Source organism: Oncorhynchus mykiss, chromosome 8 (genome assembly GCF_013265735.2).
Source record: "Oncorhynchus mykiss isolate Arlee chromosome 8, USDA_OmykA_1.1, whole genome shotgun sequence".
NCBI lineage: Eukaryota > Metazoa > Chordata > Actinopteri > Salmoniformes > Salmonidae > Oncorhynchus > Oncorhynchus mykiss.
Window position 1 is genome coordinate 62,235,459 of NC_048572.1, and position 27,166 is coordinate 62,262,624.

The 27,166-nt window shown below is 42.5% G+C and overlaps 1 protein-coding gene across 7 annotated transcripts in view; it reads right to left on the bottom strand.

Moving 5' to 3' along the window:
* Nucleotides 1–27,166, bottom strand: part of LOC110530304 (ras GTPase-activating protein nGAP) — an 89,493-nt gene that overhangs the window by 49,717 nt on the left and 12,610 nt on the right. For 3 of the 7 annotated variants that reach the window (XM_036985927.1, XM_036985928.1, XM_036985926.1), the window contains exons 1-3: nucleotides 20,509–21,229; nucleotides 7,115–7,242; nucleotides 6,678–6,801 (exon numbers count right to left, since the gene is read on the bottom strand). In XM_036985927.1, coding sequence (XP_036841822.1) covers nucleotides 6,678–6,801; nucleotides 7,115–7,242; nucleotides 20,509–21,052 — 796 coding nt within the window. In that variant the 5' untranslated portion in view covers nucleotides 21,053–21,229. Of the gene's footprint in view, nucleotides 1–55; nucleotides 214–6,677; nucleotides 6,802–7,114; nucleotides 7,243–20,508; nucleotides 21,231–27,166 lie in introns of those variants that run through there. The other 4 variants (XM_036985931.1, XM_036985930.1, XM_036985929.1 and 1 more) reach the window with 3 other exon arrangements.

Sequence of the window (27,166 nt, forward strand, 5' to 3'; positions counted from 1 at the left end):
TATTCTAGAATTGTTTGGCAAGTAACATTTTTTAATTAAAACGACTTGAACTTACCCCAAATGTATTCCATAGTTTACAATCCAGAAATCACATTTCGCTGAAAATATACCAAATCCTGGTGCTCACTTTCTATCTTAACCTGGCTGCTATTTTGACTCCTTTCAAGACATGCAGGAATGCAGAAAAGCCTGCGCCCAAGCCGGTCAAACCCACACACCCTCGCTCTTCTCTAATCTTTTGAATTGAACAATACAATAGCAGCCCTTCCACATACGTACTCAAGACGCATCGTCGAACATACCCGTCAGAGCGAAGCCTCTGCACCTCAGTAAAAAAACGGGGTGTGCAGCAAATGATAAGGCAATTTATTTACGGTTGATTGTACAAATTGATGTCAATACGTGTGTTGCCCTGCAGAAACGTCAAGTCAAAATTCCTCCATTCAAGACTGAAAAGCTGTCATCCTCTGTTAACTTTCACACGCATATCATAACCTTCAGATATCAGTCATCTCATCGATACAGCAACCTCAGGTACCAGCTGACCAAGCGACCTGTATTGTATTAACCCTCTTACTACAAGGTTACAGGTGGAGTACAAGGAAAGTCAGTGAAATAGTTTCATTCAAATACTGTTGTTGTATACAAACCTTGGAGGGGATGAATGCGCCCAATGCACTGAGATTTATGACTTGTAAATAACTTGGTGTGGGGGACAAAAAAAGTACCAAAAATGTCACTGACTTCCCTCTAAAAAATGCCAGTCAGTGTCACAAAAACTGGTAATCTAAAAAATGCCAATGGTGGAGGAATATAACAACATGGTGGCAAAGTTATTATTTCCCTTGTAGAATAAATCTAAACAAAATAGGCTATGTACTCTGAGCTCTATTAAAATGTGCATCACTCAACACCATATTTAGAAAACAAAAAGATAATATTAAAGGAGGAAGACTGCATTCATCTCAGAACGTTTAATCTTTTTCTGTTTGCTCTACATGTCAATCAAAATGATAGTTGAATGCCCATAGAATCCCAGTATTGGCCTAAAACCCAGTATAGCAGACACTTTGTCAAGCAAGAGTATAGATTAACATATCCAGTGCCTTGCGAAAGTATTCGGCCCCCTTGAACTTTGCGACCTTTTGCCACATTTCAGGCTTCAAACATAAAGATATAAAACTGAATCAACAACAAGTGGGACACAATCATGAAATGAAACGACATTTATTAGATATTTCAAACTTTTTTAACAAATCAAAAACTGAAAAATTGCGCGTGCAAAATTATTCAGCCCCCTTAAGTTAATACTTTGTAGCGCCACCTTTTGCTGCGATTACAGCTGTAAGTCGCTTGGGGTATGTCTCTATCAGTTTTGCACATCGAGAGACTGACATTTTTTCCCATTCCTCCTTGCAAAACAGCTCGAGCTCAGTGAGGTTGGATGGAGAGCATTTGTGAACAGCAGTTTTCAGTTCTTTCCACAGATTCTCGATTGGATTCAGGTCTGGACTTTGACTTGGCCATTCTAACACCTGGATATGTTTATTTTTGAACCATTCCATTGTAGATTTTGCTTTATGTTTTGGATCATTGTCTTGTTGGAAGACAAATCTCCATCCCAGTCTCAGGTCTTTTGCAGACTCCATCAGGTTTTCTTCCAGAATGGTCCTGTATTTGGCTCCATCCATCTTCCCATCAATTTTAACCATCTTCCCTGTCCCTGCTGAAGAAAAGCAGGCCCAAACCATGATGCTGCCACCACAATGTTTGACAGTGGGGATGGTGTGTTCAGCTGTGTTGCTTTTACGCCAAACATAACATTTTGCATTGTTGCCAAAAAGTTCAATATTGGATTCATCTGACCAGAGCACCTTCTTCCACATGTTTGGTGTGTCTCCCAGGTGGCTTGTGGCAAACTTTAAACTACACTTTTTATGGATATCTTTAAGAAATGGCTTTCTTCTTGCCACTCTTCCATAAAGGCCAGATTTGTGCAATATACGACTGATTGTTGTCCTATGGACAGAGTCTCCCACCTCAGCTGTAGATCTCTGCAGTTCATCCAGAGTGATCATGGGCCTCTTGGCTGCATCTCTGATCAGTCTTCTCCTTGTATGAGCTGAAAGTTTAGAGGGACGGCCAGGTCTTGGTAGATTTGCAGTGGTCTGATACTCCTTCCATTTCAATATTATCGCTTGCACAGTGCACCTTGGGATGTTTAAAGCTTTGGAAATCTTTTTGTATCCAAATCCGGCTTTAAACTTCTTCACAACAGTATCTCGGACCTGCCTGGTGTGTTCCTTGTTCTTCATGATGCTCTCTGCGCTTTTAACGGACCTCTGAGACTATCACAATGCAGGTGCATTTATACGGAGACTTGATTACACACAGGTGGATTGTATTTATCATCAGTCATTTAGGTCAACATTGGATCATTCAGAGATCCTCACTGAACTTCTGGAGAGAGTTTGCTGCACTGAAAGTAAAGGGGCTGAATAATTTTGCACGCCCAATTTTTCAGTTTTTGATTTGTTAAAAAAGTTTAAAATATCCAATAAATGTTGTTCCACTTCATGATTGTGTCCCACTTGTTGTTGATTCTTCACAAAAAAATACAGTTTTATATCTTTATGTTTGAAGCCTGAAATGTGGCAAAAGGTCGCAAAGTTCAAGGGGGCCGAATACTTTCGCAAGGCACTGTAAATAAGGCCCTCTCCCCTGGTTGAGGGTAGGACAGAAAACATTAAGAGGGTCATCACGGGTGGATGACTCCCTGAGTTAGAGGGGCGGCATCTCAAACGGCACCCCATTCCCTACATAGTGAACAACTTTCAACCATATAGGGGACAGTGTGCCATTTGGGATGTAAGCCCGTGTTCATCCTCATTCCTCTACCCATCAGCTGCAGTCACAAATCAACCAGCCCAAAGACCCCTTCCCTGTTCCCACTGACCCCCAGCCCAGCATCCCTCCAGCCAGCGGCCGCACCCCCGCAGATTCCCCCAGTGAATGCCCTGGTTGAGAAAAGCCCACATCAAGACAGCAGGGTCAGCCATGTTACTCAGACCCTGTGAGATGGAGCAATAGACTGGACACAGGGTACATTGTCCCTGATACATTCCCAAAGACACCGACTCTACAGAGCATTTCCCGGCCTATGGACGGAGTAGTAGAACGCAAAGTAGTAGAACGCAAACACTAACTGGCATAAATTAAATTAAACCATCATGAAAACAGACACAAGACACTGAACATAGCGGTCATTTTGTTATTATTACAACTTGCAATTTTGTTCCTTTTGGGAGCTTACAGCTGTTTCTCACTGACCAGGCAGGGAAGAGGTCAGCAGCAGTCCACATACTCATCATAAGAGAATTAAGTTACTTCAGTTGATACTAATCTCGCTGCTGCAGCTCTGTCGTATTTTCTAAAATGCTCTGCTGTAGTTATGTAATGGGCACTGCTGGCAGTTTTTTATCCACTCAACAGATGCGTTTGTGCCATTGTTCTTCATACTTCATACTTAGGGCGGCAGGGTAGCCTAGTGGTTAGAGCGGTGGACTAGTAACCGGAAGGTTGCAAGTTCAAACCCCCTGAACAGGGTTTTGTCAGAATCTGTCGTTCTGCCCCTGAACAGGCAGTTAACCCACTAGGCCGTCATTGAAAATAAGAATTTGTTCTTAACTGACTAAATAAATAAATAAAATACTTGCAGACTGCTTCTTTGTCGCAGGGTGTATTACGGACGAGGGATACATGGATAGTGATCAACCATCATCCAGATAAATAATTTCAAGGTTTCTCTACGGACCTGAGCCAATGGAGATAAAAAATTGCAGACTAGTTTAATTATTGTTGCAGCAGTTAGTAATGTTCAGAGGTGTCTGTACCCATTTTAAAAACTATAAGTCCTCACACGGAACTGCATACATAACATTTATTAATTATTTTATATAATCAACTATGGCGGAAAGCCTCTGTCTATAATGAATTTACTGTGTGCGGCATATCCTCTCATTAAAGCTAACAGAAAATGGCAATCTATTCCCTATTCCCTATTTAGTACACTACTGGGCTCTGGTCAAAAGATGGTCAAAAGATGGGCTCTGGTCCAAGTAGTGCACTAAATAGGGTGAATTGTGGGATGCATCCAAAGTCTTCCTCTCCCACTCTAGTCAGTGCATTGGTGTAACAGATTGGTAACCATACTGAACAAAAATGTAAATGCAGCATGCAACAATGATTTTATTGAGTTACAGTTCAAATAAGGATATCGGTCAATTGAAATACATTTATTAGACCCTAATCTATGGATTTCACAGGATTGGGAAGGGGAGCAGCCATGGGTGGGCCTAGGAGGGCATAGGCCCACCCATTTGGGAGCCAGGCCCAGCCACTGGGGAGTCAGTCCCAGCCAATCAGAATTTGTTTTTCAGACAGAAATACTCCTCAGTTTCATCAGCTGTCCGGGTGGCTGGTCTCAGATGATTCCACAGGCAAAGAAGCCGGATGTGGAGGTCCTGGGCTGCCGTGGTTACACGAGGTAACCGGTTGGACATACTGCAAAAATCACTAAAACAAAGTGGGAGACGGCTTTTGGTAGAGAAATGAACATTCAATTTTCTGGAGACAGCGCTGGTGGACATTCCTGCAGTCAGCATGCGAATTGCACATTCCCTCAAAACATCTGTGGCATTGTGTTGTATGACAAAACTGCACAATTTAGAGTGTCCTTTTAAATATGAAAAATAATTAAAGAGCAGCAGTAAAATAACAATAGCGAGGCTATATACACGGGGTACCAGTACAGAGTCAATGTGCGGGGGGCACTGGTTAGTCGAGGTAATTGAGGTAATATGTGCATGTAGGTAGAGTTAAAGTGACTCTGAATAGATAATAACCAGAGTAACAGCAGCGTAAATGAGGGAGGGGCAGGACAATGCAAATAGTCTGGGAAGGCATTTGATTAGCTGTTCAGGAGTCTCATGGCTTGGGCGTAGACGCTGCTAAGAAGCCTTTTGGGCACAGACTTGGCGCTCCGCTACCGCTTGCCGTGCAGTCTATGACTAGGGTGGCTGGAGTCTTTGACCATTTTTAGGGCCTTCCTCTGACACCGCCTGGTATAGCGGTCCTGGATGGCAGGAAGCTTGGCCCCAGTGATGTACTGGGCCGTACGCACTACGCTATGTAGTGCCTTGCGGTCGGAGGCCGAGCAGTTGCCGTACCAGGCAATGCGCTAAATGGTGCAGCTGTAGAACTTTGAGGAACTGAGGACCCATGCCAGATCTTTTCAGTCTCCTGAATAATACTTTGTTGTGTTGTTTTCACGACTGTCTTGGTGTGTTTGGACCATGTTAGTTTGTTGGTGATGTGGACACCAAGGAACTTGAAGCTCTCAACTTGCTCCACTACAGTCCCGTCGATGAGAATGGGGGCGTGCTGGGTCCTTCCTTTTCCTGTTGTCCACAATTACCTCTGTCTTGATCACGTTGAGGGAGAGGTTGTTATCCTGGCACCACACAGCCAGAAAAACATTCTCACGTAGGTGTTTCTTTTGTCCAGGTGGGAAAGGGCACTGTGGAGTGCAATAAAGATTGCAGACGTGGGTTTCTGGGATGATGGTGTTGAAGTGAGCCATGACCAGCCTTCCAAAGCACTTCATGGCTACAGAAGGCATAGGGACTATACAGATCCTCTCAAGCTCTGTCAGGTTGGATGGTGAGCGTCGCGGCACAGCTATTTTCAGGTCTCTCCAGAGATGTTCGATCGGGTTCAAGTCCGGGCTCTGGCTGGGCCACTCAAGGACATTGTATTGGTTGTGTGCTTAGGGCCATTGTCTTGTTGGAATATGAACCTTCGCCCCAGTCTGAGGTCCTGACCATCCTGGAGCAGGTTTTCATGAAGGATTTCTTTGTACTTTGCTCCGTTCACCTTTCCCTAGATCCTTACAAGTCTCCCAGTCCAGAGATGCAGAGATGGTTGTCTTTCTGGAAGGTTCTACCATCTCCACAGAGGAACTCTGGAGCTCTGTCAGAGTGACCATCAAGGTCTTGGTCACCTCCGTGACCAAGGCCCTTCTCCATCGATTGCTCAGTTTGGCTGGGCGGCCAGCTCTAGGAAGAGTCTTGGTGGTTCCAAACTTATTCCATTTAAGAATGATAGAAGCCACTGTGTTTTTGGGGACATTCAATGCTGCAGAATTTTTCGCACCCTTCCCCAGATCTGTGCCTCGACACAATCCTGTCTCGGAGCTCTAAGGACAATTTCTTTGACGTCATAGCTTGGTTTTTGCTCTGACATGCTCTGTCAACTGTGGGACCTTATATAGACAGGTGTGTGCCTTTCCAAATAATTTCCAATCAATTGAATTTACCACAGGTCGACTCCAATCAAGTTGTAGAAACATCTCAATGATGATCAACGGAAACAGGATGCCTGAGCTCAAGGTATTTGTTATTCATTTTTTATACATTGTGAAAAACATTCTAAAAACCTGTTTTCACTTTCTCATTATGGGGTATTGTGTGTCGATTGATGAGGATTTTTTTTAATTCAATCCATTTTAGAATAAGGCTCTAATGTAACAAAATATGGAAAAGGGGAAGGGGTCTGAATACTTTCCAAATGGCCTGAATATGCTTCCTCCTCTCCTCTTCAGTCTGTGGCAGTCTTACCTAGAATGGAGGCGCCCTCTGCCTGGAACTCTGGGAACTGTCCCTCTGATGGAACACTGACTGTCCGACGCAGGCTCCTGCTCTTTGACGACTCTGTAGGATTATCAACCACCTCACCTGGCATCTGAAAAATCACACAGGGGGGAAAAAACGGAAGCATTCATCAGCAAATGTATTATTTTTATTTCTATAGTATGTATACTGAATAAGTAATAGTTTTCCTAGTAGCTTAGGACCATGATCAGCCTGGGACATACAATATTAAGGTATTCTCTTTAAATGTAAATGTTTCCTGCACACACAGAAGACGGGATAGATTTTTAGAGATAAGATGTCAGATTCAGCCCCCTCACTATCCACACCTTGCTTTGTTCCTCTGAAATGGTGTGTGTGTATGGTGGTATAAGAGGAGTAGTATTAGGAGGAACTTTATTCACCTCTTCCTCTTTATTGAGCAGGATGAGCTGGCTATCAGTCAGGATGCAGTACTTCCTCTCCCACATACTGGTCTCGGAGTAGGGCGACTGGCCACAGGAAAAGCGGTGTGTGGGTGGTCCCTTCACATCTGCACAGAGGGGAGAAGAAAGACACCTCAGGAGGGAGTAAGCAGCACAGAAGATCTCACTGTAAATCAGGAAGATACTAAACTTTAAAAAATGTAGGAACATTCTCTTCACCCTTTCAACTTTACTTTATACACCACCTTTTGTATGCAATGATAGGATGCCATACTGAGGTGAACTGCTTTTTGGGCTATGCCTCACTTTGACTGATCAAAGTCTGCTGCCTAACAGAAAATAGATCATCACGAGACACAGCTGTATTGTTGATCCCACTGACTGAGAGGAACCAGCATTAGGTAGGAAATTGAATTAGCACCAACTCTGTTGAGCCCAGAGAAAATAAGGTGAAGTCATCACAGCTTGTCTGTAGAGGGCAGAGTTGTCCTCTGCAACAAAGAATGGATGTTAGGGTACTGCAGGCCTTCAATTACATCTTATATAGATTAATTTAATATTGATTATATGGGGGGGGGGTGTATTAAATACAACTAAGCCTACATTATCCACTGACATGCAAAACTGGAAAAGGTGAATCCATACCTTGTCATACAATAAAAACATTGCCGTGTGTGCAGTTTAATCCCCTTGCTCAATAAACAAATGTGTTATCATCATACCTGAAACCAAGCTTGATAGCCTACCTAACCTAGCAAATGGAATTATTGCAAAAGAATGTGAATGGTGACTGGCTGAAAGCCATGGTATATTTTTACTGTTCCAATTACGTTGGTAACCAGTTTATAATAGCAATAAGGCACCTCGGGGGTTTGTGGTGTATCCGCGTTGCGTCATGCATAAGAACAGCCCTTAGACATGGTATATTGGCCATATACCACACCTCCTCGGGCCTTATTGCTTCATTCATTCACAGCTGTCGGTCAACCCATCATTATGTGATGAGGTGCACTGCCTTGTGTCCATTAACTACCTCACTGCTCCTACAGGATGTCTTCTGCAGGATGTGACCTTTTCCCTACTGGTGAGATGGTTCCGTCACAAATGGCGCACTGTCCCCTATATAGTGCACTACTTTTGACCTGTGTCCATAATGCACTATATAGGGAATAGGGTGGTATTTTGGATGCAAACAATGTTTTAGGAGGCAGCAGACACAGCAGGTAGGCAATTATAGTTGATGAGGTCATTGCAAGCCAAGGGGGGCTTTTTGGGATTAAATATTAAAGTGTTGTATTCAAGGTTCATCAATCCACCGGGTGCATCTGCCTGATGATAGGCTAGCTGTCTGGTTGGTGCAGGGTAGTTGTGGAATAAGAGTGCATAGGTCAGCCCCCATGTCACCAAGCATAAGTGGGAAGGGCTATAGGTCTATAGGTGACCCTTCAGGCGTAATCAATCTCCTTTGACTAACAAGGTTGAGTCCAAAGGAGGCCCTATTCCCAGAGGTTCATGTACTACCTCGCAAGTCGGTCATTGGGAGCGTCCCAAATGACACCCTATTCCTTATATAGTGTAGTGCATTATGTAGGGAATAGGGTACCATTTGGGAGACCAATGCTGCCCCTCCCCCCTCCATGTTAACTGGCCACAATCCTGTAATGTACTCCAATAGCAATAAGGAGTGCTGAACAATAGGACAGAGTGCAATGACGAGGGCTGATAGCAAATAGTTTTTTACAACGCCGGCTCACCAAACACGGATGTAATGACAGAGTAAACAGACATGTTTTTATAGTGTCTGACTTGAGATGGTAATGTGCCGTCTTTTGGCCGCAGCACTGTGTTGGAGACTGCTCCCCACACACACACACACACACACACGGAATATAGAAGACGTGGGCAAGGGGGGAACGTAATCCAGAGATAGCGTAGGCTGCTTTGAATAGGATGGCTGGCTGCATGTATTCATTGTTTATGTTCAACATATGGGTATGTGAGCTGAGAGCTCAAATTAGACACTCAGTGCCAGTTGACTAATTGACTGGAGAGGAGTGAACAGCACAGCTCCTTTTGAATCTGGCCAACTTTCCCATACACAGATTACAGACAAGAGGGAATAAGATATTTTTTTCTTTCAGACATGTGGTACAATTTATCACTCATCATTTCCGAAATACAGGGACTTCAAGTTATTTTGAGACAAAAGAATGAACTAAACTTGAGTGTGTCATCACTGGAACAGTGTGTCATTAAATCTTCAACACTGAAAAGAATAAAACTGCATCCACCGATGTTTTCCCCATCCCATGATAGCACTGTACTGTACAATGGTACTCTCTACAGAGAAGAAATGTACCCGTTACCAGATATTCCTGTATGCATATTAAATCATGTACCACAAAGGTTCACTGCCTCAACACCCAAGAGAACAGAATCTTCTCTCACCTGCTACTGTTCAAATGTAGCCGGCTACTGTGTGAAATTGCCACGTTTCTCAAGGGAATTCAAGAAGGCCACAAATTCCACAAAATAGCCTCACCTAAGCAGGAGTAAAAAACAAATTGGAGTATTCTGTGTTTCTCCTGTAAGAATATCCAACTACCACATCCACAGAAACCCTTACACTCGTCACTAACTAGGCCTAATTACCAACAGTCTATTGACAGGCTGCATCAGCCAACAGGCTGTATCATAACCGGCCGTGATAAGGTGTCTCATAGGGCGGTGCACAATTGGCCCAGCGTTGTGCGGGTTTCATCGGTGTAGGCCGTCAATGTAAATAAGAATTTGTTCTTAACTTACTTGCCAAGTTAAATAAAGGTTACATAAAAAAATATATTTAAGGTAGATGTGACCATTTAGTCAGAAGACTGCTGTTGCAAATTCATCTCACTATATAACGCATCTATGCTCGACTGCAGAAGCCTGTTGGCCTGGTTGGTTTAAGACCATATGCTATCTGATGTCCCCATCCCGTTTTCAGGACTAAGGCAGAGCAAGTACTTCAGTGACGACTCAAACAGGCATAATTTGATTTGGTTTCATTTGCACTCATAAAGCGGTAGAATATCCAAGAAATATGAATTATATAAGCAATGTCAATATGATCAACACCAGCAAAACTGTAGGCTAGCAAAGACAGATTTTAATTCAATCGAAATGGCCGGTTTCCCAGATACAGGATGGGCCCTAAACCGAGTCCTGGACTAAAAAGCACTTTCAATGAAGAATCTCCACAGCATGCTTTTGTCCAGGACTAGGCCTAATCTGTGCCTGGAATATCAGACCCCAAAAAACGCATTTGGGGGTTTATAAAATCTGATGGGGACTTGTACTGAGTTGTGTGGGTGCAACAAAGCAGTTAATTCAATGACAGAACAGGAAACACGTTCCCCCTCACTGAACATCCCCCCCTGGAAACAGACCGACAGAGGGCTTAAGGTCCTATATCTGTCACTGACACTTTGATAGTTACATTAAGTTCAATGAAAAGCATTAATGATCAGAGCCACTTTTATGGCACATTTCCATCCAGGATTTACCCAAAAGACTCCATCCATCTACGCGGGCCGGTACCAGTGTCTCACTTGGGCCATGGCTCCAGTGGACCTGCTCTCACTTGGGGCCAAAGCCAGGCCACTGGTATTTTTCACCCTGCATTTACATAACAATGGCTAACTCTGAACTTTAACACCTTCTCACAAAGCAACTGGGTTGATTATGCAGAGGTTGTTGATTCTGCTCTTCACAATTCCTCACTGTCAGCCCTAGCTATGGAAACAATTTCTCTAGTGTAACATAAGGGTGTATACACTAGTGGAAAACTGATGTTACAGTCAACAAGCAGCAAAAGAGTCAACTTCTCTAGACAAGAGAGAAGTCTCTGTGTGTGTGTGTGTGTGTGTCTGTGTGTGTGTTTGTCTGTGTGTGATTGCTGCCTGGCCTAAGTGAGCGTCAGGAGAAAATAAATGGAGACAAATCATCAGACCAGCTCCCCAGCTCACAGAGAGGTAATGCTTTTGGTTATTGAGTAATGAGGTCGTCACTGTGTGGGTGTCCTAGAGTTGAGCCCCCATACTGCCATATGCTTGTTTGTGAGGCATACGGGTCTGAAAACAATTAGCAGCGAAGTCTTGCCAGCTGGAAGTTAAAGAACGTTGCCAGTTTGTGACCCGGAGGGGGTCAAAGCAAAGTACACAAATAGTGGCAACAGTGAGAGAAACAGAGGTCCTCTGACTGGGTGTGTCTACAATACATGTGTGAAAGACAGAAAGAGAGGACAGCGAGGGAGAGAGAGAATGTGTGACTGGAACTAAGGCAACTGGCACTTGTGGCATCTATGAATACTCTGGTCAGTCCCCAACCAGGCAGAGATGTCCAGCTGCAGACCCTGACCAGGCCCAGTCCACATGGCCAGGGAGAAACCCAACCCTCCAGAGGCCTGTCTGGAATGTCTGAGAACCAGGGTGAGGTTCTACCACCTGTCCAGGGTGGGGTTTCAGGGGCATACTTTGGTTGCTCATCACTGCCAATACAGGATAGATCGTCCTCAACACACACACACACACACATACATACAGACCAGGGTTTCCGTTATCCGGTAATAGCTGGTTTTTGGCCTATAACAATTAAAAAAGAAGAAAAACTTAATTGCCACTGGCCAATTGTCCAGGAGAAGAAAAAAATACTATTGTGGAAAATACTGCTTTTTAGCATTTTCATTGATGGATATCCATTTGCCTGGTCATGCTTATCGTTCTATTCGTTAATTTGCATAATTTAGTGGAATTAAATTGACGTGTGTGTAGACCAAAGTATATTTGTAATGCATCTTATTCAATCACACGCATACAGCATACAGATTGAGTCTTTAAGCAGAAAATCTGTCAGACAGCGCGAGAGCTGCAGCAGCATCTCAAACAAAGAAAGGCAGGCTACACCTCACACGACCCTTTGCAATGACCTGGAGGCAGTAGGCTATGCATTCAGAAAAATAAATACTTCATTGTTTGAAACGCGAACTCTTTTAATACATATTATGAGACATGTCTTACCTTGCTTCAAAGTAGCCTATTAGATCTCCTCTCTCAACATTTCTAATTGATATTTTTTTTTAAAATCTCTGTCACATGAAACTGCGCACACGTGCAGTGCCCTTTTGACAACGAATTCCTGCTAATTACATTATGGAACAACTGCCTACTGCTTTGTGCGCATTGCTGCACTATAATATGAAGAAATTGTTTATCAACATTTTAAGCTAAACGTTCTGATCTGTTGCATCAGACTCATTGCTTTTTAACATGCTGTTTAAGTAGCATAGGCCTCTACTGGTTGTATGAATTTGGAATCCATCTTCCCACAACTGTCCCAGAGTCCATTTCTTTATTGACAAGCTGACTAACAGAATAGGTCAACTTTTCTACTATGGGGGATAGTAAATTGGCATAGGCTAGTGATTTTACTGTTCGTTACTTGTCTTGTTGACTGAGGAAAAGTAAAACTGCACATCCGAATTCGGTAAGAAGAACCGTTCGCACATCGTTGCGTCCTTGACTTGCAAGTTCTATTCATATGAATTACCATATAACCTAAATGGGATTTCTATCATTCTGAGCACCGTGGGTGGACACCCTAATCAGGTCACGCACCCAATGCATATTTGTCTGGCAGATTTCCCAAATTTCGGAGAAAAAAAAACGGCTGGTCAAATGTCCAGCACCTAATTTTCCTAACAGCCTAACACAGACACACAGACATTCACACACAGAGACCTATTTGTAATGCAGTCGGCATATAGGATCTTGAACTTCTCCTTTGCGGCTCAAACTAGAGAATTCACTTCTATTTTCCTAGGAAAAAAGCTTAAAGGCGAACATGGTTTCTCGAGGAAAAAAAAGTTAGTTCGGTTTTGACCTCTCCAGAAGTAGACTATAAGCCTACTGAATTTGCTTACGGCTGTGATTAAAAACAGGGAAGTAGCAGCTGTTTGGAAATCTTAAATATGGTGGGGAATATCCTGCCAACTTACCACAGTGCTCACACAGTGTTTTCTTTCTGATGGGGGGAAACTGTTTGGAGGCATTTACCACTTGTTTAAAGACATCTAAAAAACAAAGTCCTTTAGCTCAAGGGTGACTCACCACGCCGAATAACATAACAATTATCACGTGGGACATAAACCTACATTTTAGGCTGCAACCCGGTAAAAGCGTAATACATCTCGCCACACTTAATTCCCATAGTGTTTGCTGCCAGGTGGGTCCACACCCAGAGCCTCTACTACATAGGGCAATAGAGGATGCTCTGTGTGCGCCAACAATCTTAACCTCAAGCCCTACACAGACAGAGACCAACCTATACCTATGTGTAAGCAATAGCCAGGTCGCTGTGGCAACCAGTAAATAAAAGCAGCTCCTCCAATGACAATGGCCTGACATCTCCTTTATCCAGAAAACCTGGCCAACAGGTGGGGAGAGGGAGGAAAGAGAGGAGGGTTTAGAATACAAACAGACACAAACAGAGAGAGGTGTGGTACTGAAACTGACCTACTGTACACAGCTACACGCACGCAGTCTGTCACTAAAGAAAAAAAAAAAAAACTCACCACAAAATTGGGAATAGGACATAATAGCTGTATTGTTCTCCCTATATTACAGGGGCTTAACTACAATAGCTGAAATGCACGCCTTTGTATCCCAGAAGACAAAAGCAAGCTATTCAAGAACATTGCATATTAACAACAGTAATTGGTAGCTGGAGCGATAGAGGTGGAGCCTGACTCAAAAGGAAGAAATTATTGCAATTAACTGATTGGCTCGTGAATATGTCCCTGTCTTTATTGAATTGTGTGGCATTCCAGCTGTAAGCCATGTGGGACCACAGAGTGGAGGTTGATTCAGGGTTTTTTGTTATGCTTTCTTAGTATAGAGGGCTATCTGTGATCACAGTAAGGTGTTCTCGCTCTCTGACCAGCTGCTCCCTGAAGGGGGTAGGAAGACACTAGACAGACTAGGGTTGCGTCTCTATTCCCTATGGGCCCTGGTCATAGGGTGCCATTTGGGACGCACCTTACATACTGCTGCTTTCCCCAAATATAATATATGATAAGGCAGCATAGGCCATATAGATAAATCATTGTTCATCTCTATGGCATAGGTTACAACAGCCTGGTTATTACTAGGTGAGCTTCATGAAAATAGTTTCCTTTTAGAGGAGTCAAGTGATTCAAGACTGCGTGTTGAGGACTCAGTTCTAGCCACAAACTCACCCCTGCCTCACAATCCATCACAAAAAGATACCTAGAGCCCAGTGCTTTTTATAGTAATTTGCACAAGTGTCATGTTTAGATAATTGCACATCTAAAACATGTTTTTTTATTTAACTAGGCAAGTCAGTTAAGAACAAATTCTTATTTACAATGCCGGTCCACACCGGCAAAACCAGGACGACACTGAGCCAATTGTGAGCCGCCTATGGGACTCCCAATCACAGCCGGTTGTGATACAGCCTGGATTTGAACCAGGATGTCTGAAGTGACGCCTCTAGCACTGAGATGCAGTGCCTTAGACCGCTGTGCCACTCGGGAGGCCAATACAGAAGATAGATGTATATGTGAATGAATGTATGACCATCTGAGCATAAACAACTTATCTCGGCAAAGCAGTGGCACTCCATTTCTAATCAGGCATGCATGAGTAAAGGAACATGACAGGAATTCAGCTAGCTTAAATGCTGACATTCACAATCGAGATGGGCATGTTCATGCACCATAAAAAGTCCTAAAAATAAGTCCCATTCTATTCTATTAAATGCACAGCGCTACTGGAGTGAGTGAAATTGTTTTACAAGCTCAGCCCACAGACATGTCTGGATATATATATATATATATTTTTTTTTTAACCTTTACTTAATTAGGCAAGTCAGTTAAGAACAAATGTGTATTTACAATGATGGCCTACCCCGGCTAAACCCGTAAGACGCTGGGCCAATTGTGCGCCGCCTTATGGGACTCCCAATCGCGGCTGGATGTGATACAGCCTGGAATCGAACCAGGGACTGTAGTGACACCTCTTCAACTGAGATGCAGTGCCATAGACCGCTGCGCCACGAATTGGAAAGTTCACACGTTTATAAAATGTAAAGATATATACAGTTGAAGTCTGAATTTTACATACACTTAGGTTGGAGCCATTAAAACTAATTTTTCAACGACTCCACAAATTCTTGTTAACAAACTATAGTTTTGGCAAGTTGGTTAGGACATCTCCTTAGTGCATGACACAAGTAATTTTTCCAACAATTGTTTACAGACAGATTATTTCACTTATAATTCACTGTATCACAATTCCAGTTGGTAGTTAACAAGTAGTTAACTAAGTTGACTGTGCCTTTAAACAGCTTGGAAAATTCCAGAAAATTATGTCATGGCTTTAGAAGCTTCTGATAGGCTTCTAAATCATTTGAGTCAATTGGAGGTGTACCTGTGGATGTATTTCAAGGCCTACCTTCAAACTCAGTGCCTATTTGCTTTACATCATCGGAAAATCAGACAAGACCTCAGAAAATAAATTGTTGACCTCGACAAGTCTGGTTCATCCTTGGGAGCAATTTCCAAATGCCTGAAGGTACCACGTTCATCTGTAAAAACAATAGTATGCAAGTATAAACACCATGGGACCACGCAGCCGTCATACCGCTCAGGAAGGAGACGCGGTCTGTCTCCTAAAGATGAACGTACTTTAGTGCTTAAAGTGAAAATCAATCCCAGAACAATAGCAAAGGGTCGTGAAGATGCTGGAGGAAATAGGTACAAAAGTATCTATATCCACAGTAAAATTAGTCCTTTGTCTACATAACCTGAAAGGCTGCTCAGCAAGGAAGAAACCACTACTCCAAAACTCCAAAGGACCTTGTGAAGATGCTGGAGGAAACGGGTACAAAAGTATCTATATCCACAGTAAAAATGAGTCCATATCGACATAACCTAAAAGACCGCTCAGCAAGTAAGAAGCCACTGCTCCAAAACCACCACAAAAAAGACAGACTACGGTTTGCAACTGCACATGGGGACAAAGATGGTACTTTTTGGAGAAATGTCCACTGGTCTGATGAAACACAAATAGAACTGTTTGGCCATAATGACCATCGTTATGTTTGGAGGAAAAAGGGGGAGGCTTGCAAGCAGAAGAACAACATCACAACCGTGAAGCACAGGGGTGGCAGCATCATGTTGTCGGGGTGCTTTGCTGCAAGAGGGACTGGTGCAATTCACAAAATAGATGGCATCATGAGATAGGAAAATTACGTGGATATATTGAAGCAACATCTCAAGACATCAGTCAGGAAGTTAAAGCTTGGTCGCAAAGGAGTCTTCCAAATGGACATTGACCCCAAGCATACTTCCAAAGTTGTGGCAAAATGGCTTGAGGTCAACAAAGTCAAGGTATTGGAGTGGCCATCACAAAGCCCTGACCTCAATCCTATAGAAAATCTGTGGGCAGAACTGAAAAAGCATGTGTGTGAGCAAGGAGACCTACAAACCTGACTCCGTTACACCAGCTCTGTCAAGAGGAATGGGCCAATATTCACACAACTTATTGTGGGAAGCTTGTGGAAGGCAACCCCAAAACTTTGACGCAAGTTAAACAATTTAAAGACAATGCTACCAAATACTAATTGAATGTATGTAAACGTCTGACCCACTGAGAATGTGAGGAAATAAGTAAAAGCTGAAATAAATCACTCTATTACTATTCTGACATTTCACATTCTTAAAATAAAGTGGTGATCCTACCTACCTAAAACAGGGAATTTTTACTCTGATTAAATGTCAGGAATTGTGAAGAACTGAGTTTAAATGTATTTGGCTAAGGTGTATGTAAACTTCCGACTTCAACTGTGTGTGTGTGTGTATATATATATATATATATATATATATATATATATATATATATATAATCTAAATTAGTCCTACCTACATAGCCATAGGTACCTCATGGGACAAGTATTTCTAGCTGTCCAAAAACAGTCACAATAAATAATTTGTATTCAGTGCAGGACGATGGGGATAAATGCTCTTTGTTCCTGTGGTGAGCTCACTCCAGAACTCAATGACATTGTTAAATATTTAAATACGCTGCCATTAGTGAGGTTTCTCACATTTGCATGGGCTTCTTTTTTCCTTGTTTCAAAAGGGTTAACCCTCTGTGCTTGGAGCATGGGAAGGGGTGGAGTCTCTGAGGTCGAAGGTGAGGGATAATGTGTGCATCCCAAATGGCACACTACTCACTATATAGAGCACTACTTTTGAACAGGGCCCATAGGGAATCACCCAATGTCATTTCTTATCACGTTAAGCCTATAGCCTATTAGATAAGCATAGGTTAAACGTTCAGTGAAGAGGTGCGCAGACAGACACACAAGCTTATCTCACATAACCATCAAGCACGTTGTGCATATCTGACACACAAATTCTTCCCTTTTTCAGAACAGTGGTCCATCACAACAGATGTCTCTTTTAATACATAAAGCCCCCCCCCCCCCCCCCCCCCCCCACCCCACCAGGCCTCATTCCGGTAGATGCCCCAAATTAAATGCAAAGCTACGGTTAGTTTTCCCAGGACTGGATGCAAACGTTGGCCCGAGCTTTGAAAGGTTAATGAGCTCTTAGGTGCTGCTGCCACATTCTTTGTGTTATAGCATGGTACATTTATTTGCAGAGGGGCATTTGCATACGAAAGGTGGGGTAATGCAGTTTCCCCTCTGCATTCAGCAGGCTCTGTTTTTGTGAGCAACCAACCTTTGAAATGTAATATATTTGTGTGGAAGATGCGCAAGGCAATCTAATTTAGGTTTATCACAGAACAGGCGGGAGGCATGAGACTAACTGAACACTTTTAGTTCAGGCACATGGATGCATACAGTTTTATTGTCCTCCAATTAGTTTCAATTCATTTTCATGAGAGAAGCCTCAGCTGACTGCTTGGTGTGAGAAATGTAGGCAGGCTTGAGGGAGGTTCTGTGAATCTACAATGAGGAAGCCCACGTTGCTTACACTATCGAGGAGAAGTGAAACATCAAATGGAGAGCATTGTGGTTTCATGTCATAGTGAGCCTACAGTTACAGGCTAGTATAGCGGGCTTCATGGAGGCTTCCTTACACTTATGTTGAAATGTTTGAGAACACTGCTGCATAATAAGGATGATTACCACTCAGGCAATACCCTGCCCCACCCCCCTACATATCCTCACCCCCCCCCCCCCCCTCCTCAATAAACTAAAACATGTTACAAATACACAGGGAAGCCATTTTTGTGACAGCGTAAATTGTCCACAGGGCCTAGTGGACTACACCTTCAGACCCTTAGAAAAAGTAGGAATATTTACACATCTTAGACCACAGTGTCGTGAGACTTATTACACAAAAGCTAGGGTGTCCAATCAAAAACGCACCTTTAGACCAATGGGTAAAATAATGTTCATTGTTTGGATAATCCTCTAAGAAAACCAATGGTCCAAACCTTATATCACCATCATAATCCGTTCAAAAGTATTTTCAGATTTTTATGCACGATTTACATATCAATTTGAAATCCTTTTTACTTTTATTTTTCCAAAAACAAGCGTCTGTGTGAAATTCCAGGCTTTTTATTTTCAATTCAGCTCGTGTCACGCTAACTTTGCTTTTGCGACACGCGGAAACAACACTGAAGACGGCGACGACCACAAAATGCAAAATCCTCAAAAGAGAAACCTGCACCCCTATGTCAACAGAGCTCAGTGCTTATTATCGGATGTATTACTTTATTAAATCCAACTTTTTGGATACAATGTTAATGACATGTTAGATGAAAGACCCTACTGAACGATTCAGAACATGAATAACCACATGTTATCTTGTTAAAATGCATTTTTTAACATAAGGAAGTGAAATTTAAATCACCAAAGTGTGTTTTCCCCTACAAAAGCCAATGTAGCACATCAGTCCTAACCAACCCTACAACAGTTCTTTTTGAGGAAATCTGGCCCCAATGTTCCCTTATGACTCATTTCAGGAACATGAAATAGAAGAACGCCAAACCACAGTTGAATAAGCATTGTCATTTCTGCTCTTGAATTACAGTTGGCCTAAATGCATGTGTGACCTGATCATACACACAGCACACTCATGTGCTGTGGGGTGAAAGATATCCGCAAATGTTTCCATTCATTTCAGCATGACAAATCAACAGGGCTATCACGCACCGCTCAATTCTCATATGCTGATGGGAAATAAAATACCATGGTTCTTCAGATCAGAAACGATCTAGCAATTTTCAGGCAAGATATTTCTTCCTTTTCATGTTGGTTGTCGGGAATAGGAAGACAAAATGCAGTCATTCTTTTTTTGAGCCTCAGAGTAGTTGGAAAATCCAATTAGCATTAACCTCCAGCAAAAAATGTTCATACACCCTGCACTTTGGTTGAGCATTACAGGATTTGAGTCAATTCAATTGTGAATTTCTACTCCTTTATTGGAAAGGCAGGCCAAAGGCAGACCCCTTACTATCAATTAGCAGCAGACTCCTCCCCACAGCACAGAGGAAAGATCTGAAAATGCACAGTAGTCCCTTGTAGCTCAGTTGGCAGAGCATGGCGCTGTATGAAAATGTATGCACTCACTACTGTAAGTCACTCTGGTTAATGGGATCTTCTAAATGACTAAAATGTAAAAATGTACACACCTGTATTGCAGTAAATAATAGCAACAGAAATCTAAATTGGGCACAAAGCCTTGCTATTGAGAAAGGCCGCCATAGGCAGGCATGGCTCTCAAAAGAAGACAGACTATGTGCACATTGCCAACAAAATGAGGTGGAAACTGAGCTGCACTTCCTAACCTGCCCAATGTATGACCATTTTAGAGACACATATTTCCCTCAGATTACACAGATACACGAAGAATTCGAAAACAAACCCAATTTTGATAAACTCCCATATCTACTGGGTGAAATTCCACTGTGTGCCATCACAGCAGCAAGATTTGTGACCTGTTGCCACAAGAAAAGGGCAACTAGTGAAGAACAAATACCATTGTAAATACAACCCATATTTATGCTAATTTATTTTCTCTTGTGTACTTTAACCATTTGTACATTGTTACAACACTGTAAATATACATAATGAAATTTGTAATGTCTTTATTCTTTTGAAACTTCTGTATGTGTATTTTTATTGTTTATTTCACTTTTGTATATTATCTACCTCACTTGCTTTGGCAATGTTAACACGTTTCCCATGCCAATAAAGCCCCTTAAATTGAATTGAGAGATTGAGAGAGTGAGTGACTGAGTGAGAGAGTAGAGAGAGTAGAGAGAGAGCTCTCCTACCAGGCACTTGGTTCTCAGGGTCTGGCTCATCCTTGATGCTGAGAATCCTACTGATCCTCTGTGATACAGAGGACAACAGGCCGTGGACAAAGGGGACATTTTGCTCCTGCTCGTCTAAGCGCACCTTCCTGACTGCAGTCTGCTTTGTGCTGCTGCCAGCCCCTGGCTCTGACACAGACCTTTGGTAGGGAATCAGGGAGAGCAGAGACCGCATCCTCCCCTGCCCACTGTGCTGCTCCACAGGTCCAGTACTGCTGGTGGTGGTGGTAGTCCTCCTAGGTAGACTCAATACCCTGAAGTCGATAGGTTCCATTACGATGTGATCATTACTGTCCAACCTCGGCACGTTTGGTATTTTAGGTGTCAGCCTGGCAGAGGTCCTCCACTCGTAGCCGCTCAGTGGCTGCTCAGGAGAGGACTTGGAGTGCTGCTTCAGCCAGCGCGTTCTGTAATGGTGCCAGTGGTAAGAACCCTCCATGCCAAACTGAGGTGGTTTCGGACCGGATTGTCTGCTGTGCTCTGGAAACTTTCTCGGTAGACTCATAATCGAATGTAAACCTAAAAGCTTTCAGATGAAGGTCACCATCGAATGGCTGCCAAACCTGATGGTTGGTTGACAGCTTTGTAATATTTTAACAGACTACAGCGACCATTTCTTTGTGTATTGGTAATGTTCCGTATTTGAGTAGTACGTTTCAGGTCTGAGAGTTCAGTATCTTGCTTACTGGCTGACTGTAGCCTTCCTGAGAGGAAGTGGGGTGTCAGATGAATACGTAAGCTTCCTTAGACGCTCCAATCAGATGCTATTATACTGTAGGCCTCAGGTTGTGGTTTTCCGTATCAACAGTCAAGATTTTTTTTTGAGATCGGTCTTGGAGATCTTGTTAAAAGATGGAAAGGACTGTTTGTTGTCATTACTGCGCCAGGATATGAATATACATTTTTCATAGACGTCACAAACACCCCAAAGACTTGGCAATGTTTCTCAATCAGATGTTCCAAAAAAATACTGCATTACGTACATTGTGTAACTTCCACTGTCAGCATAACAGTCTAGACAGCATAAATAGGCCACAATACTGCTGCAATCCATTTGCTACAAAACACATTATGTCGGCTAAATTAAATTAGACCTCTGCCATTCACTGGAGTCCTTCACACATTTAAAATGTAAGTGTGAAGAAGACCTCCAGAGGGGTTTTTAGTTGTAGGGCATAATTAACCAACGTTACACTTGAGAGCAAAAGAAAAAAACATTATGCCTTTTGACATTTCAAGTACGCCTAATTTAAAACAGGAGATGGAGCATTAGTAAGTAATTCAAACAATTTATGATTGTCAAGGGAGTGCCATTAACTCTGGGGAACTGGAGGGGGTGCCATTAACGCAGTGGAACTGGGGGGTGTCTTTAACTCCGGGGAACATAACAGTATCCATGATGGGGACTGTGTGTCAATGGATGCTGAAGTAGTTTAGCGCATACACTCATCGAGTTAAGAGCGAAAAGTGCGGCAATGGCAATTCCACAGTGAAGTGGTCCTGAACATGGAAAATGTGTTGATTACACATGTTCTCATGGGTATACTTCCTATTCAATACCCATTACTAACATTCACAAAATGTTGGTTATTGGAGTCATTCCTCAAATATCAATCATAACATCCATTCAACCCAGCCACTGTGGCATTTTCCATCAACAACTACCACATGACGTAGACCATGTGGCTTATACAGTGGGGAGAACAAGTATTTGATACATTGCCAATTTTGCAGGTTTTCCTACTTACAAAGCATGTAGAGGTCTGTAATTTTTATCATAGGTACACTTCAACTGTGAGAACTGTACCTACTTAAAAATCATACAATGTGAGTTTCTGGATTTTTGTTTTAGATTCCGTCTCTCACAGTTGAAGTGTACCTATGATAACAATTACAGACCTCTACATGCTTTGTAAGTAGGAAAACCTGCAAAATCAGCAGTGTATCAAATACTTGTTCTCCCCACTGTATGTCACTCACTCGGCTGCCGGCCACCCCGAACTGAATGGCATGGTGTCAAAAATATTCATGTGTCCTGCTAAATGCGGTGCCCTGGCTGGGCCCCAGTCCTCTGTGATCAGAGAGGAAATGGGAGAGGAGTCCCACTGGGGGCTAGCTACAGGCCATAGTCACCCCGGCTTGCCTTTGTCATCGGGGCTTATTGGAGTGCACATCCTTATCAGGGACAGAAATGGAGGGAGCACAACTTGAAACCCACCACAGCAAGACTGACGCTTGAAAACCTTGATATGGATGCTTTAGTTTTAGAAGAAAGAAAAGCATGGCTGTGTCACAAGTGGCACAATATTTCCTTAGTATATAGACTACCGAAACTGGTTCAGTTATGGCCTAAAATAAGTGTTCATATGGGTAGAATATTGTAACCTAGGCCTATATACATTTGTTCATATAGGCAGAATATTGTATATAAATTAATTAATATGGTTATATAAAGGCTGAAGGCTAAAAACAGCCTATACTATATATTGGCCTATATCTAGTTTCTAAATATTGTATTTTCTCTAGTTTTCACACCATCCATCAACACCAACCAAACACTATAAAACAAAAAGGATTCATTTATAAACAAAAAGGCTTAGAAAAATACAAATTATTGGGCAAGTATGCCTAAAACATTTAATTAAGTATGACCTAAAACTAGAACCGTCTCTTAGGAATCATGGTCTTTTAGTTTAACGTTTAAGCTGTCCAAAATTGTGTGACATAAAAAACACTTTTCGTTCCTTGTATTAATGGCAGTGTTTGCCTTTCAATATAATAAGCATCTTTCTGTGAAATTGAACCCCGTTTTTTGTTAATCATCAGCTGATTCATTTTTGTTGGTGTTGAACGACAGCAGTTGTGAAATATAGTGCCTTGAGGAAACATTCATACCTCTTGAAGTAATCCAAATTTTGTTGTGTTTCAGTATGAATTTAAAATGGATTAAATATTTTTTTTTCTAACCCATATATATCCACACACACACACACACACACAACACCCCATAATAACAACATGAAAACATGTTTTAGAAATTTCTGCAAATTTATTCAGAATGAAATACAGAAATATCTAATTGACATAAGTATTCACACCCCTGAGATAATACTTTATAGAAGCACCTTTAGCAGCGATGAGTCTTTTTGGGTAAGTCTCAGAGCTTTCCACACCTGGACTGTGCAACATTAGATTTTTATTTTTTGATTTTTCTTATTCTTCAAGCTCTGTCAAATTGGTTGTGGATCATTGCTAGACAACCATTTTCAGGTCTTGCCATAGATTTTCAAACTGATTTAAGTCAACTGTAATTCAGCCACTCCAGAACATTCAGTCTTCTCAGTAAGCAACTCTAGTGTAGATTTGGCCTTGTGTTTTGGGTTATTTTCCTGCTGAAAAGTGAATTAATCTCCCAGTGCCTGGTGGAAAGCAGACTGAACCAGTTTTTCCTCTAGGACTTTGCCTGTGCTTAGCTCCATTCTGTTTCTTTTTTATCCTGAAAAACTCCCCGGTCCTTAATAAGTATATATATATATATATTCAGACCCTTTGCTATTAGACTCGAAATTGAGCTTAGGTGCATCCTGTTTCCATTGATCATCCTTGAGATGTTTCTACAACTACATTGCAGTCCACCTGTGGTAAATTCAATTTATTGGACATGATCTGGAAAGGCACACACACACCTGTCTATATAAAAAGGTCCCACAGTTGACAGTGCATGTCAGAGCAGAAACCAAGCCATGAGGTTGAAGGAATTGTTCGTAGAGCTCCGGCACAGGACTGTGTCGAGGCACAGATCTGGGTACCAAAAGGTGTAAGCAGCATTGAAGGTCCCCAAGAACACACTGGCCTCCATCATTCATAAATGGAAGAAGTTTGGTACCACCAAGACTCTTCCTGGAGCTGGCCGCCCAGCCAAACTGAGCAATCGGGGGAGAAGGGTCTTGGTCAGGGAGATGGGAGAACCTTCCAGAAGGACAACCATCTCTGCAGCACTCCACCAATCAGGCCTTAGAGTGGCAAGACGGAAGCCACTCCTCAGTAAAAGGCACGACAGCCTGCTTGGAGTTTGCCAAAAGGCACCTAAAGCACTCTCAAACCATGAGAAACAATATTCTCTGGTCTGATGAAACCAAGATTGAACTCTTTGGCCTGAATGCCATGCGTCATGTCTGGAGTGTGGCACCATCCCTACGGTGAAGCATGGTGGTGGCAGCATCGTGCTGTAGGGATGCTTTTCAGCGGCAGGGACTGGGAGACATGTCAGGATCGAGGGAAAGATGAGCGGAGGAAAGTACTGAGAGATTCTTGATGAAAACTTGCTCCAGAGCGCTCAGGACTTCAGACTGGGGCTAAGGTTCAACTTCCAACAGGACAATGACCTTACGCACACAGCGAAGACAACGCAGGAGTGGCTTTGAGTCAAGTCTCTCAATGTTTTTGAGTAGCCCAGTCACAGCCCGGACTTGATCCCAATCAAACAAATACGTGTGTGGTGTGTGTGGGTGAGTGAGTGAGTGAGTCCAGACTGTTTTTACAGTCTTGCTTTGACCACCAGACGACAGAAAGAAAAAAAACTTAACAGTATACCAGTGGAAGGGAAGACAGTAGCAGGTGACCCAACTGTGGCTACCAATCCAAATGCAGTTCCCAAATACATTTAAAAAAACGGCAAAATCGGTGTCCAAAAATATCGATTTCCGATTGTTGAAAACTTGAAATCGGCCCTAATTAAATCGGCCATTCCGATTAATCGGTCGACCTCTAGACAGACAGACTTGTCTTTCTTGCTTGTAACTTGTCAGACAAGAATTACCCCAACAAACTGCTATGTGCACCATATTCTTTTTTTACTTCTTGCTCATTACTTAAGGTTTTACAGCTTTAAAAAAAAGTTTGTTATTTGTGAGTTGTACTTCTAACAATAAATAAGAAACAAAGGAAATATGTACCTTTTAAACATTATTTGATTAATATCATGATAATTATCTTTATCAAATTAAATATATCTATCGTGATAATTTGTTTGCCATATCGCCCAGCCCTAGTAGTGTACGGCCCAGTACATCACTAGGGCTAAGCTGCCTAACATCCAGGACCTCTAAAGAGGTGTCAGAGGAAGGCCCTAAAAATTGTCAAAGACTCCAGCCACCCCAGTTATAGACTGTTCTCTCTGCTACCGCATGGCAAGCGGTATTGGAGCGCCATGTCTAGGTTCAAAAGGCTTCTCAACAGCTTTTACCCCCAAACCATAAGACTCCTGAACAGGTGATCAAATGGCTACCCGGACTATTTGCATTGTGTCCCGCCACTCACCACCCCAACCTCTCTTTTATGCTGCTACTACTCTCTGTTTATCATCTATGCATAGTCACTTTAACTATACCTACATGTACATATTACCTCAGTTAGCCCGACTAACTGGTGTCCAACGAACATTGACTCTGTACCGGTACTGTTATTTTCAGTTTCTTTTTTCTTTACTCATCTATTGTTTACCTAATATAAATTTTTTTCTTAAAAATTGCACTGTTGATTAGGGCTTGTAAGCATAATACTGTAAGGTCTACTACACCTGTTGTATTCGGTGCATGTGATAAATAAACTTTGATTTGATTTCTACTGTTGTTCTCTCTGTATTATGGAGTCTTAGTTGATTGTTCATGCAAAGCATTAAGCCTAAATTTGAGAGAATGTGGTATTAGTAAGGAGAGGATGGTGTGGGTGACTGACTCGTGTCTTTTGAGGGTGGGTATAGTGTGTGAAGGTTAGTATGCATGATCGGGGGGGGGGGGGGGGGGGGGGGAATCCCCAATACACTAAACTATCTACAAGACCAGTGCTAAACTTTCCACAAGACTTTTCACACCCTTGCAGTCAGGTCTTCGGCATGGGGGAGAGGGGTAGTTAGTATACTCTTCCAGACAACTCACTATTGTTGGCAGTACTTGTCTACTCACCAGTACAACTGTAGGTGCTCATATACAACAATACACGACTAGACGTTCGACAAGTCAAGCCCCCCTCAAACTTTTCACATCTTCGTTAACGGCCCATCTCAATGCCCCATTATTGAATGAGTGTAACAAAACGCATACCGGTCTACTGTACCCTTTTTTTTGTTTACAGATGAACATGGTTTATTGTATGGTTACACAACCTCATGGTCAGTCTTCATGTCTTTCCAGGAGACTTGCATTAAACAAATCTTCTGCAAGAGGTCGAAGCAGTGGGTGGTGAAGAAAGTGTCCGAAAGGCTAGTCCACCTGGCTGGAGTGCAGAAAGGACCAGACACAGTTGTCTTCAAGGAGCCAAAGTCACAGCCCCCCAAACCAAACATCCCTGCCAACACTGCCAAAGCCTGCTGAACCAGCTGCCATTAGCCAACACAAGAAGAGGTTCACCAGCTGAAGAACATTCTGGAACTTGCCTGGAACATTCAACCAACACAACATCCATATTCAGTTAGATTGACATTGTAGTATAATATAGAACACCTAGTATGCTCACAACTGCATTGTGGTATAGATACTGCCAGCTGTTGTACATACTGTAAATAATGGTGTTTTATATAATATGTGTATGGACAAGTGACTAAATGATTCTAGCTGCATCA